We start from the raw sequence: 14969 nt of genomic DNA, 5'->3' as shown, positions 1-14969 counted from the left end.
TCTTACACATAAGACAGCAAATCAATAAGCAACTCATATACATATCAGTTTTTCTCATTTTAAAAACCTTTTATATTCAGTCATGTGTTTAAAACCAGTGGTGCTCCTAAATGAACATGAATACCAAACTTAGCAAGGAATTCTGTCAATAAATGTATTCAAAGAGAAAAGCTCCTTTTTCAACTCAATCCTGCTTTTCTACTTCTAGTATCGATTTTTAAAAATACGTAAATAAAACAAAAACCAGTAAATAACCTAACAATTTATACAACTGCAGTCTCTGAACACTGAAAAAGTCCTGTTTACATAAAAACAAATTCCACAAAGTCCACATATAGGGAAGACTATTTTTTGTTCACAAAACTTAACCATAGCTGTAAGACAATCACAGATAATTAGGCAGCCAAAATATTAAAACATTTTCAAAGCTTATTCCTAAAATTTCTGCCAATCATGCTGATCATAACTATGCAGCGTCCCACTACTCTTAACAAATGAATTAAATCAAATGTGCACCTAAATACAGTCAACTCTTAATAATCCTTAGCACGGATAACCCACTGGCAGATAAGCCACACCATGGATATTAGTCCAAGCTAGATTCTGCTAAATCCAACTGTATTGTTTCCAAGATCTGTGCAAGTGCAGGAGCAGAATGACCATTTTTACACCGCAAAGAGACTGAACAAACACATGCAACCAGACCTTAGTTGCTTCTGTTCAGGGTCAGTTCAGGTCTCTGACAATGGAAAGTACAGGAGGGACACTGAAGCAGACTAGGATGTATTCTGCTCAAATCCAGACAGAATTATCTCTTTAGGCTCGCTACAGGTTTTGATTACAGCAACAGCAGCCACCATCTCCAAGCCAAGAACAGGCAGGCATCTGTGTACTCTCCGGTGTACCAAAAAAGGTTATGAGCATCAAAAAATGCCATTTCCACTTGGCGCTTCACATGAACTCTTTAGTCCTTCCAGATCCAGACACTGAAGCAACCTGGTGCAGAACCATGTGTGTCAGTTTCCAACACTAAGTAGAATGTTTCCACAGCACTGCCTAGAAACCACTTGGCTAGTACAGTCACCATTATCTAGCATAACTGAACTTCCCCTATCCCACTCCACCTCCAATAACCCACATAACCAAGAGTTAACTATGGCTTTAAAAATAGTTAATGCCTCAAAAATGTAAATTACCCATGTCTTCTGTTTTCAGAGCAAATGCAAAAAACAGTGCACTCAATTTTAAGAACATTCTTCAGGGAAAAGCCTTGCTAAACTCAATACTTTCATGCCAGTTTCAGGATCTGTCCTAGTTTCAAGGTAGTATGAATGTTCAGGTTAGTGAAAATATTCTGTAATTAATGAAAAAAAATTGTACCAAAAAATGGTGACCCATAATTACATCAGTAGTCTATGTTAGGGAACACTAAACCATACTGTAATCATTTTGCAGTCTAGAGATAACATGGCATCATGTACAGTAGATTTGCTTCTCTAAAATTTCACATTCAGCTCTGGTAAGGATCATTTGGAAGACATATAGAGAAGGGGAAAGGGATGGTCAGTTTTCTGTACAAGGAATGCCCAATCAGTCTGGGCTCCTTCATCTGGAAAAGGAGACAAAAGAAGAGTATGACAGAGGTCTATAAAGCCAGAAGAGGTATTGAAAAGGTGAACATAGAATAACTGCTCTTTGTCACTTCCTATCACTTAGGAAGTGCCAAGTGGCATCAAATAAAACCATGAGGTAAAAGGTTCAAAACAAAACCAGTGTACATCTTGACACATCAACTGCAAAATACCTTGCCACACAACATTATGGACACTAAACCTTTATACAGAAGTGGACACATTAACAGTGTGATAGATTCTTCTTCCATTAAACATAAAAATACCATCTCTGGTTCAAGAAGTCCCAAAGCATAAAAACTTGTAGGCTAGGAAAGTATTCTAAGGCATACAAGAACTTTCGCAAGAATCTAGTTCATACTGATAAAGAGAGCAGACCAAATGTTGTTTGGCCTCCATTATATGCTCCTCTCCTCTTACTATCTCAGGCTGGCACTTTCAAGTTCTGTGTAAGATCCATGACAGTACTGCTCCAAGAATGCTGTACTTATGGTATCACTGAAAACTGTAATTCTGTATTTGCCATAGATACTGGAGAACCCAACATTAAACTTCAGCAACCGTACTGATAAGCACAACTAAGGTACAGTAGATGTCTCCAACCACAAATATAAAACCTAAAAAGCAAATCTAAAGAAGTGCTGATCTCCAGGAATTCAGATAAGCAGTAACAGGCCAGTAAAAGGAAAGGGAGAAGGAGGAAGAATGCACACAAAGGAACCTCACGCCACCTGGGGAGTGGGAGGGACAAAAAAAGCCCACAACACACGAACACAACCACAACAGACACCATCAATACTATTTTCTAGTCAGTCAGTAATACTTAAAAAACAACACAAGTTTGATTCCCAGACTACTGTGTCTCACATATCTTATAGTGCCCCAGAGTTCTTAAAGGCAAGATAACACCATTATATAAGAGCTGTAAGATTAGGCTGCTTTCAGTCACAGTTGTGCAACTGACTGAAGACAGCTAACGTACAGGCTGCAGCTAAAAGAATAGTCCTGGCCATTGCCCTATATCAGCATTAGCATGGTCAGATGGGTCAGGAAACTGATTTCATTTAGCTGAAAAGGAACCCAGGGGGAAAAAAAGAAGTTTTAAATGCTAGTACCGTCACAAAGGAGGAAGAAGTAATGCATAGCAAGGACCCTCCCTGCAGTAACGGCGTCTAACTGCAGGTTAAGAAAATCATGGGCCCCTACTGTAAAAGCTCAGTAGACCAAAAAACATTAAGATTCCTGACATAAAAGAAAATACAGTATCTTCAACACCCAAACAAAACTAATTTCTTCACATTCTTAAAAAGCAAATATCCAGAAGACAGTTTCCAAAAAAAAAAAAAAAAAAAAAAAATCTACAAGAGCCGCAGACCATGTATAAGCTAAGCTATCTGCACATTCAAAACAAAAACTGCATTGGTTTTTCTGGCTACAAAATGAAGTTACTTGTTGCCAGAAGGCAGAAAGAAGTATAACTTCATATCAGTGACATAAAATCAGTAATTTCTTCACTTGTTCTGAAAAGCTAAGACCGTTTTTATTATTTTTATACTTACAGACAGACTCTGTAATTACAAATTTCTAAAGGGGGACCCTTACAAGGTTTTATCAGAAATACTTGTTTCAAAGTTTCTTCAGGAATACCTGCATCTTTTTATCATTTCCCCTGGCAACAAATGGTGTAACAGCAGTAAAAAAATTCCAAGTATTAACCTACTGCAAATATAATTTTAAACTTGGCAAGCCCATTACACGACCTTCAACAGTATTTCTTTAAGTCTGAAACTCTTCTGGCATAATCCCTTCTTAGACAACTCTTTGAAAGGAAAGCTTCAGGTTAAGAATGTAGATTTCTGAAATGCAACACCAGTAGGAGTTCATTTTTTCCAAGGTTTACAACCTTCTGTAAAGCTGTTATTTAAAGGACATTTGGTCCATAAGGTAGAATTTGCTGTATTCAATACCATGGACAAAATCTATTATTGAGGCAGGGATGTTTCCAGAAGGCGAGGTACAAATTCTTAAGCCTTCTCTACTATGAAATTTTCACTATGAAGCTTTCAATGACGAAAACAGTTGGTCATGAAAAGTATAGTAGGGACAATACTGTTCGTACAGCATAACAACTTTGCTATTTAAACCTCACTTTTAGACAAGAATTCGTAATTAAAATTAATACAGCTATAAGAGAGATAACTAATAGGATGCTTGGATCTTTGATGCACACTGTCAAAATATGTTCTCAAGACTTTATGCAAAGAGTTTCAAAATCACTACAGAGAATAGCAAAGCATTCTCACACACTACTTTAAGTATAAAAACAGAAAACACTTCAGCTACATCATACTTCACAAATTTTACTGTATATTTCAAGAGGTTTGAGGCTTTTCTATTACTTATTTCCTAAAAAAGCAAGTGCCCAGCTGCCATTTCTGTCTTGAGAGGAAGAACAGTTTTAAGGCTGAAGTACTGGGCTGGCACTTAAGATGGTAGTTTCACTGACACACAGAAAACACAGACTCAGTACAATCTCCCAACACTCACAAATGACACTAAGTTCACTAATGTGTTTGAGATAAGCAGACACTAGAATGGTGAACACTAGAGCATATACTGTATGTTGCAGTGAAAGTGTAGACAAGGGAAAGGGTAGACCAGCCCCAACACAAGCAGGCCCTGTGTTCCTACAACTCAACCACAACAGAAATAGCAAAGCTGCATTAACATCAAGCTAAATTAAGATATAAATTAGTTAGAATACTACATATGCAGCATAAAATCTCCAGAATACAGTTTACATAGACTGTTCAAATTAAATCGATGAATCCTGATCATACTTTCTCCTCTCGCAAGAGAAAGGGCTCAGTATCAAAATGACCAGGCTATTTACAGATAGATGATGGACAGGAATTTAGAAGTATCTAGTAAAGAGGGAAGAAGGAATTCCAGAAGTGATTGAAAAGTTAATTGAAATTTTTCACTCCTATCACCCAGCTATTAGTATAAACATAATCAAGACAGGACATTCAGTGGTGACTTTCTCTTAGCAGTTCTCCTCAGCAGGAGCAGAACTGATGATAACCTGAACGATGAAATTAGAAAAATGCAAAGGACAGGTAATCACTACTGCAACTTTTCAGCTCTAACTTCTTTGTTACAGAACCTATTAGTAAATCAGGCATGAAAAAGCTATTCTTTGAAAATGCACTGGTGCATTCAGTCTGGGCTACAGAAATAAAAACTCCACTTTCCTCCGTGAATGGTGCACTTTCAGCAGCTTTCTATAAACATTCCAACTCCACCTAAATACACATAAAATTTATCCTTTTTACCCATTAAAATCTTATGTTAAAATGCAGTTTCTCCTTCATTGTAACTTTTTTCCTAAAAATAAAACTGATTGATGTTCTCAAATTAAATTCGACCTAAACTGGACAAATAAAGGTTAGTGTAAACTAGTCCTCTCTTTCCAAACCAGCCAGTGTTTTCATTTATGTTTCAGATCCCTATCATTTTTTCTTTCCACAGATTTATTTCCCTCATACAAAATAAGAGAGTTCACAAAAAGTAAGAATAAAACTTACCCCCATTATCTGTTCTCTTTAAAGCACCATCCTTATGAGGGCATAATTCACATCTCTAGGAAAAAAAGCAAAAATAAAATAAAAAAATGGAACGATCATAGGAGCATTGAAAAAGAAACCACACACATCAAAACTGTTAGCTGACATTAAGGAAGCAACCATTCTTTAAAAGCGAATGGGTGTGTTTTCCCTTAGCCTTTACTTGAATATTAATGTTAGTTTGTCACAAACACAAGCTTTCTTCTCCAGATTGTGAAACTATGATATATATTAAAGCTACTCACAGTTCTACCTCCAAGTATTTATTCCTGGATTCCACACCCTGGAATTCTGGAGACAAGCCTCCAAAAGCTCCTCTGTATTCACCAAGGTGGTCAATCAAAGATGTGCCATGGATATAATCGGCACAGGTGCACACACCGTGGCTGACTTCACAGTCTCTGCTGACTCTCACTTACCCTGAGAGACCAAAAACAATCTCGCTTTCTGTCTCAGAAAAAGGAGGTCAGAAGTTGACTCATCCTTGAAATTATCCAAGACTGTATGTCTGGAAACATGCAGTTTGACATCATATTCTTCCGACATACACCAGGATCACAACAGTACAACCATTCTGCTATCGCTGCCTCTATCAAGTTCCTAATATCAAGTTGTATTGGTTTTATGTGGCAAGGTTTTGGTAGCGGGGGGGGTTACAGGGGTGGCTCCTGTAAGAAGCTGCTGGAAGCTTCCCCTGTGTTCGAGAGAGAGCGAGCCTATACCAGTTGGCTCTAAGACGGACCTGCCGCCGGCCAAGGCCGAGCCAATCAGTGATAGTGGTAACGCCTCTGTGATAACATTTTTAAGAAGGAAAAAAAAAGTTGGGACGGGGAAAACAGCCACCGGAGAGAGGAGTGAGAACATGTAAGAGAAACAAGCCTGCGGACACCAAGGTCAGTGCAGAAGGAGGGGGAGGAGATGCTCCAGGCGCCGGAGCGAAGATTCCCCTGCAGCCCGTGGTGAAGACCCTGGTGAGGCAGGCTGTCCCCCTGCAGTCCAGGGAGGTCCATGGTGGGGCAGATATCCACCTGCAGCCCGTGGAGGACCCCACGCCGGAGCAGGTGGGTTCCTGAAGGAGGCTGTGACCCCGTGGGAACCCTGCGCTGGAGCAGGTTCCTGGCAGGACCTGCGGATCTGTGGAGAGAGGAGCCCACGGAGCAGGTTTTCTGGCAGGACTTGTGACCCCGTGGGGGACCCACGCTGGAGCAGTCTGTGCCTGAAGGACTGCACACCGTGGAAAGGACCCACGCTGGAGCAGTTCGTGAAGAACTGCAGCCCGTGGGAATGGCCCACGTTGGAGAAAGTTCGTGGAGGACTGTCTCCCGTGGGTGGGACCCCACGTTGGAGCAGGGGAAGAGTGTGATGAGCCCTCGCCCTGAGGAGGTGAAGCGGCAGAAAAATAACATGTGATGACCGTAAACCCCATCCCTGTCCCCCTTGTGCCGCTGGGGGGGCTTGGTGGAGAAATCCGGGAGTGAAGTTGTGCCCGGGAAGAAGGGAGGGGTGGAGGGAAGGTGTTCTGAGATTTCGTGTTATTTCTCATTTACCTTACTCTGGCTGATTTGTAATAAAAAGTGAGCTAATTTTCCCTAAGCTGAGTCTGTTTTGCCCGTGATGGTAATTAGTGAATGATCTCTCCTGTCCTTATCTCGACCCGCAAGCTTTTTGTTATATTTTTCTCTCCCCTGTCCAGCTGAGGATGCGGGAGTGATAGAACGGCTTTGGTGGGCACCTGGCGTCCAGCCAGGGTCAACCCATCACACAAGTTTATCTCTAAGTGTCCTGGAGCAGTGTGAACCAATTCCAAACCAGTTCAGAGATGACAGAAATTGAACAGGTTTGACACACGTTCCACTTCAACTGGTCTAGATGACAGGCAAAGGAACACCATTACAGGAGATCCTACACCTAGGAATCACCTTATTAAAACCTTGTGCATTGCCAAATTAGGGACAACTCAAAGCATACCAATCTAACAAGCTTTTTAAGAAACTGAACAGTCTTATCATCAGATGCAAACTTAACAGCACATCCTTCAAATGGAGAGGGACATCTGGCATCAGTACAGATCTTCTCTGTGTTCCCTGAACAGTACTATTCTCCATTACCAGATAAAGGAGCCTGTGATGCTAGAAGTGCCTCAGACTGTCCAAACTTATTTGAGAAATGAGAAATTCCATTCCTGAAATTCACATGGCTGAAGTATATCTTGAGGACTATCTATTAACCTGCAAGAAAGTTTACAATAGCAGCAAAGAGACTTTCACAATGGTAGAATAGAAAAGTTCTTAAATTATTTTTGCTCAGTGCATTGGTACAGACTGCTGCACACAGGAAGAAGAATCTTTAGGATTGCTGCTTTTTGTCTTTTGCTTCACTCATCCCTCCCTCACATTCACCCATTAAAATGATCAGCAACTTATTGAAAGGCAGCATTAAGTCTATGGTGAAATTTAGAGATAAAAGTGGTTGAAAACTTCTGAACCATTCTGTAAGCTGCCTGCAGACTGGGAGCATTACAACTTTTTTTTTAAGTCAAGGTTATAAGGACTTCCTTGCCACTGAAATGAACTGATAAGTTCATTTTAAACAAATCCTACATATGTGGTATGTATGCGAGCTGTATCTTAACACTCCAGCTCTCCAAATACTAAATACTAGGTGGTGAGAGACACTCAGTAGCAGTAGGTTCATTTCACAGTTTAATTCCCCATACACCGAACCACATTCTCAAAGTGAGAAGCCTGGTATATATTGATGGTGACAGTACAAGAAAGGTTGTTCCCACCCCAAAGCTTCCAGCTGGCAGCTTCAGGCCAGTGAGCAGAGATGATATATCTACGACTGAGACAAGGTAAGCTGTTAAAATAGTCTACCTTGCCCCACCTCTGCAAGCCTGTGGAAGTTTGACATACATTTTCACTAGTGGCAAAACCAGTTTAGGAGGTTTTCTTCCTCCCTTCACCTCTCCCTTATTAACCTCTCCCTCTACCACTCCCTCAGCTGCTGACCCAACTATCTGTAGGGGTGCCCCTTAAACCACATCAATTAAATGGAGTGAAATGAACTTTTTTTTTTTTTAACATTTTTAATTCAGGTCATATCACTGATACAATTTAAGGACAATCCCACAATCAGTTGCATCAGCAAAACTGAAGGCGGTGAGCCATAGCATTAGTAATTAAAGAATTAGCAAACTTCTTGAGCAAATTTTACACAAAATTAAAAAAATTAAAGAGATCACAGGACACTAAGTGGCAAGGAACTGAACCAGTCTGTTATGCAGCAGAGTTAAGCATCTTCCATTCAGTCTCATCAGAGCTCAGTTTCAACTAACTTCTTTTTGTCTCATATCTCTAATAGGACGCAGGTCCATTAGGTCTTATTACTCATTACTCTTACTCCTCATTACTCCTCCGCAGTCCCGGCTGCAATCAGTCAGAGAAAGAAAGAAGACAGAAAACTAAAGTGGAGGAGGAAGCTTTGACAGTGGAACAAAACTTGAGTGCAGGTAGTTCTGCAGAGTATCCTCTCAGTGGCAGGGAGCAGTGTGCCTGCAACCCACTCTCATGAAGCTGCAGCTGGGCAACTGTGCAGAGATACTTGCACTGTGATGACACAGAGCACTTCTGGTGCCCTGAATTCTGGCCACAATCTGCAATAAAGTAGCACCCTAGTAAACTAACACACCACACAGTGACCCCTTCCGCTTCCCCCTCTAGATTGTGAGCCTAACTCCTTCCCAGCCTCCACACTCTCAGATTCTGTCACCCATTTCTGCTCTCCCAAGTTTCAATACGCACCCCATAGGAACATCAGTAGCTTTGCCAGATGGGAACAGTGTGCCTCATCCCTGGATACAAGTAACTAGTAGGAAATTTTTCCTTTTTTTTTTTTTTTAACTAATACTTCATTACTAGTTCTAAAATCTTTCTGAAATTATATATTGCTGTAAAAGTGATAATTTCAGCTGAGAATTTGCAAAGTGACTGAAAAAATCTTAGGTACTTTCAAAATGTTTAAATACATGTTGTTACAAAGGATTCTGTAGGAGAAAGGAAAGGAGACAGTTGGGGTGTATATGTATCTCAGAAGTCCAGTTACTTACAATTTCTTATTTGAATGTTTTCGTCCATGCAGTGTCTCCTTCTTCCAGTTTACTTATGGATGGAGCTTGGAGTTTAAGTGAACAGCAACAGCTGAATCTCTCTACTAAATGCCACATCACATACAACTTGTATGATGGAATAAAGCTTTGATCTCTGCAACACGGGATAAGGAATAATCTGACCATCGGTTACGGATGGTCAGACGGTCTCTAATATTTAAGCACACAGACCATGCCAGAGCTCTCTCCTCCAGTTGTGCATTTTAAGTCTTAGCTCTGGCAAAGTATTTCTGACACAGATTTATTGTCTGAGCATTCAAAAATATTGTGAGGAACTATCAAACAAGTGGGGGGGGGGGGCGGCAGAGGGAAGGGGTAAGAGGGGCAGACACAACACCCACAAGACTTCACAGCATAAATAGGGCAAGCTGCTATGACTGATCAACAGGTCAGATAAACATCATCAGGTTCGACAGTGCAAATGTGAATACTAAAGAGGCTGACTGTGACCCAAGAGAATAACCACATCCTTTGGTGTGCTGAAGGGCTCTAGTCCTATAGCAGGGAGGGGCACCAGTGCATGTAGTGCTGTAGGTACAGCCAGTTGAATTAGATTTGAAGAAGAGGAGTGAAAAAAGACACAAATACTGGCTGAAGGAAGACTGAAGTTGTAGCAAGTGACACTGTCCCTTCCCTTCCGTCCCTACAGAATATAACATGGGTATCTCATTTTTGCAGCTCTTTGGTGGAACAGACTAAGTTCATGGATCTAGCTTCTGTCCAAGCAGAACTCAGGTGAACTCTCAGCAGGAACTGCTTTGGACTATCAGGTCTCCTGCAGAGGACTAAAGTGAAACCAATCTCAAAGTTGTGCAGCTGGAACAGTCTGACAGTGTGACTGTCACAACTCACTTCTGAGCTACATAAACAGCAAGTTAATTAAGTGAAAGACGACTGATCGTGTAACCTTAGCATCCAGGCAACTTGAGACAGCCTGGGTCTGATGAAAAGCCCACTGCCTCCTGAGGGGTCTAATCCTTAAGAAGTCACCCAGGAGAGACCTAAAGTGGTCAAAAGCATGGGAGGCCCACGCAGAAGAGGAAAGAACTAAATTTTTTCTGTCATTATTAAAAAAGTAGAAATAACCAAGAAGAAATAAAGAACAGTTAAATTAAAAAAAAAAAAAACCACCAAACACAGGTGTCCACTAAAGATACCCAGCAGAAAAAAGTTCCAAGACCAGAAGACTAAAATAAGAGAAGTAAAGAAGGAGCTTAAAAAAAAAAAAAAAATCCATCTTCCTATACTTAGTCACAGTCCAATTTGGCTCCACTGTATTGTGGCACAAAGTTTTCTCCCTCTATTTTAGATAAATATGCTTTTGCATTTTAATTGGGACTAAGAGCTACCTTAACCAACAGTAGATAACGTCAGACAAATCTAATTACTTGAGTCTTTTTGGTTAATATAACTCTACCAATTTTTCAACTGGAAATGGAGGAAAGGCATAGAGAAGCTGATTTAATCCAGCAGACTACATATGTGGAAACGAAGAGAAAGAGCAAAAGACATGCAGTAGATAGGGAAGATAAAGAGAGATAGCAACAAGACTGTACAAGCAGGAGAGGAGGAAAAAAAAGAATAATAGGAATATAGCATTGTTCTTCCCTCAGGGTTCTGTAAATTTGGAGCAAGTTTCAGAAAGCATCATCCGCAGACATCCATTATATGCTGTCTCTTGTTATAAGAAAACAAAGGTCAAAGAATTCTTGTGCAAGTAATTTACTGAATTCTGGTCCAAGCTAGGCCAATGGAACCATTCACCTAAATAATGACTGTCAACCAAGTAAAGTCCTGCCGGACTGAATTCCCAGCATTGCAATGAGGCAATAAACTGTGTGTCTCAATATGACCTGTTAGCCTGTTAAAAAACACAAGAAGATCTACAGCAGATTAAAGAGACCACAGTTCCTAAAAGTTAGCTGAGTAATCAGGCTGCAGTTCCAGCTGACTTTACTTCAGGCTCACTTTAAGCTAACTTTACTGCAGACTGCTGCCAAAAGATCATGGGCCATCCCCTGCTGTGTACTTTCTACTGCCTCCCTTGCTCTGGCAAGAGCATTCATTTAACCATATGGAAATCCCAGTCAGCAAGCTAAAAATAAAATACTTTTTTTGCAGCCGGATCACTTCTTTGAGCCTTCTTTCCATAAGGCCATATGAACAACAATGCCAGACAAAAAACATAACAGGAACACAGATAGGGAGTAGGGCAAGGATACAACCACTCTGTTTAGGACGCGGCATCATCTACGCAGTCTATAATTGAGTATGGAATTCCAACCAAGGGCATTAAACAAAAACAATAAACAAAAAACAACACAACCAAAACATCACCACATCAACACACAACCCCCCAAAAACCAAAACAAACCAAACAAAACCAAAAAACCACACACCACACCTGAAACAGACTAATTTAATTTCAGCAGTAATGCAGACATTTTTCTTGGGCACAGAACCAAGCATACTTATTAGGCCAATTTTGTTTTGATATTTCCCTGACATTCACATATTCCAAGTTTTTTAACAAGCATCAGCCATATACACAAACTGTTTAGTTTACAAGCTTATTTTCCCTCCCAAGCTGTACTATACCCAGTATGACACCTATGTTTCCAGAACAGTTTTTTTATCCAAAGTACATTTTGATCACAAAATTACTGTTTCATATTGCTTGACAACAGTGCAAAAAAAACCCCAACACACCAGTATTTAACTGAAAGGAACAACTTTAAGAGATTGCACTACATGATCCTTAAAGTTACAAATAACAAAACAGCAAGTTACGCAAAATCAGCATCACAGTCCTTGAAACTTGACACTCAATCTCTTTCAATCCTTTCATCAACAGGAGTTAAAACTTGACAAAACATTTTATTCTACTGCTCCTGTTAATCATTAATCAAACAGTAGACTGGCTAAATCCATTTGGTTTTGTTGCGAGTTCTAGTTCACATTTTCGTGAAAACAAACCCTGCACACACTCCATCAAATTCTTATGACTTTCTGAAAATTAACCTAGGAGAAGAGTATCAGTTACCAAGAAGTCATCATTTTATCGCTTTACTTCTGAATTTGCTTCCAAATACATTTATTCTACAGCATGCCATGCTACTGGATATTTCTGTATATATCAAAATGCAGTAACTCAACACAGTCCCCAAAGCACATGGACAGATTTACAAAAGTAAGCAAAGCAGTTGATCAGAAGGTTAGTTTCTAATCAATGGCTTTCCAACTGGCAGCCCCTGATGCTCTTGGCAACCTTGTCTCCCATTCATCAGTAGTTGCGGAAGCCTGCAGCACAGCAGACTACGTCCAGGTATTCATCTCCCAAGTTCTGTGGTACAGCTTCACCTACCTTTACCAATATTCCATAACATTTTGCATCACCCTTTGGTGTTAGCAGAAGGAAACATATAGTAGTCACCTCTAATACTCTTTATCATACCCTAATACGATCTTTCCCAATCCTACAGACTTCAAATATGCTAGATAGTTTTATATACTACTACAGATAGTACAAAGTATCTTAATATGGGTTTAAAAAATGGTTTAGAAGGGTAAAGACATCCATTTCGGTAGTTATTTCAGTTAATGTAAAACAATTTAACACTGGCAGGCACATACACATTGCTGTCAAAAATGTAAAAATTGGGGGGGCAGGCTATCTAGAAAACAGCTCTGGATACAAAGCTGATCACAAATCACGTTTAAAGTTTCAGTTATACCAATGCTGTACATATGTCATCCTACCTATATGTAGCTAGTTGAAGTTCTTTACTCACTTTTTTGATGAAAAATTATCTTCTAAGCTCGAAACTTTTTTGCTATTTATTTTCCTTCTCCTCCAAAGGGTGTGAAATTAGTATTCCATCTTCTCCAGAGGAGAGAGTCTTACATTTTCTCATCTTCCTTTTATACTTTTCTTTCTACATCTCTCTTCCCCCTGGTGTTTTGACCCATTTCTTTGATGGGGCAGGGCAGAAGTGTAAAAAAAAAAAAAAACGCATATACATTGGAAGGGAAACACTGAAAATAAGAAAAATTCTGTTTTCCCCCTAACGAACCTGGAAAAATTTGGGGTCATTTTAGTGATTAGTTTGCGTTAGATCCAGGCAAATATGGTACTGAACAACCAATGTAAACATAGCTCCCTTTTTATAAAGGGACACCATATTCTAAAGACACTTACATAAGAGTGTACTAATTACACCACAGACAACTGGCTTATACTTAACAGAAAACCTAAATCAAATTCAGCTAATCAGAGCTGGTATCTACAGAAGAACAAGAAACAGTTTTTGCAGGATTAGACAACCAGAAGAAGAAAAACCCACAGATATTTGCAGAGTGGTGCAGACCAGTATACTGGAAATTTAGATCTTGGCATAAATTCTATCAATAGATGAGAATTCACAGGCAGGCAGTACAAAAAGAGACCCAGCAACAGGATGCGTACCAGACTGACCATGTCTACATCTGCTGGCAATAACTTACCCCAGCCCTCAGAACCCAGTGACATCTCATTTTTCCATTCACCCCTTCAAACTATCTTCTATGAAGCAAAACCAATACTGTCAACATACAAAGACTAACTAATCAGAGAAGACTATCCTCTCAGCCCCTGAAGCCTCCACAAAGTCCAATAAAACTCACAAGCATTCCCAGATGCTGCTGAAATTACTGAACCTCTACTCACACCAAACTTAGGCTATCTATTCATATCAAATCCTTTTACTCTAATATTTTACCAATCTTTTCTTTGGTATTTTTTTACTTAAAACCAATTAGGTACTTTGAAAATTCCCATTAGAGTTTATTTCTGATTTTTTACACTCATGCTTTACAATACTTGCCAGAGTCAAAATTTCATTTTTCACTTGCTCACTACAACAAAAAGGAGGAACTGCATAACCCCTTTTCCAAAAGCATCTATAGGAATACATGGCCTAGCCAATAAAAAGACTGCTATCTACAAAACCAAATCCACATTTCTTATTTATCAGTTTCTAAACTACAGCTGGATAGCAATATATCTGATCAATAGTCTCAACCTGCAGTATTTTAAGACATTACTTACAAACCCACAAAATACCCACCTTCAATATTTTGATTTAAATGGCTCTATAAATGATAGCTTGCAACCATGCAAGTATTTAAAGCAGAAGTCAGCAAGTAGCTAACTACACAATTTTTTAACCAAGGTATCTGAAGAGAAGCAAACTAAAGCTCCAATGTTTCCAATCTACAATTCACAACAGACTCCAGTATTTATAAGCCACAATGAAGAACCAACAGGAATCAAAATATCTTCTGCCCCATTCAAGAATCCCCAACTGGCTGACACCACTAATAGAGCAAACGAACGCATACTGTCAGTACTTCTCTTCGAAAGTGCTATGTTCTGCAACTTGACAACTTAAGAAATTAAGTCATCTCCATCTTCAAATAATCATTTCCTGATGCTGACGAATTTGCCAAATCTCTGCCCCATCTCTATTCAGTCATCTGTCCCAGGAGAAGGTGAGAACTTTTTTT

General features: G+C 39.7%; 1 protein-coding gene across 5 annotated transcripts in view; it reads right to left on the bottom strand.

The window, feature by feature from the left end:
• The window catches only part of MLLT10 (MLLT10 histone lysine methyltransferase DOT1L cofactor), a 135286-nt gene that overhangs the window by 107622 nt on the left and 12695 nt on the right, over positions 1-14969 (bottom strand). For 4 of the 5 annotated variants that reach the window (XM_069776736.1, XM_069776708.1, XM_069776717.1 and 1 more), the window contains exon 4: positions 5219-5273. The exons of the other annotated variant lie outside the window; for it this stretch is intronic. In XM_069776736.1, the coding sequence (XP_069632837.1) occupies positions 5219-5273 (55 nt within the window). The remainder of the gene's footprint in view (positions 1-5218; positions 5274-14969) is intronic. 5 annotated transcript variants of the gene reach the window in all.

This window comes from Haliaeetus albicilla, chromosome 2, assembly GCF_947461875.1.
Source record: "Haliaeetus albicilla chromosome 2, bHalAlb1.1, whole genome shotgun sequence".
In the NCBI taxonomy this organism is placed as follows: Eukaryota; Metazoa; Chordata; class Aves; order Accipitriformes; family Accipitridae; genus Haliaeetus; species Haliaeetus albicilla.
The sequence above is the reverse complement of the archived record's forward strand: the minus strand, read 5'-3'. Positions and strand labels throughout refer to the sequence as shown.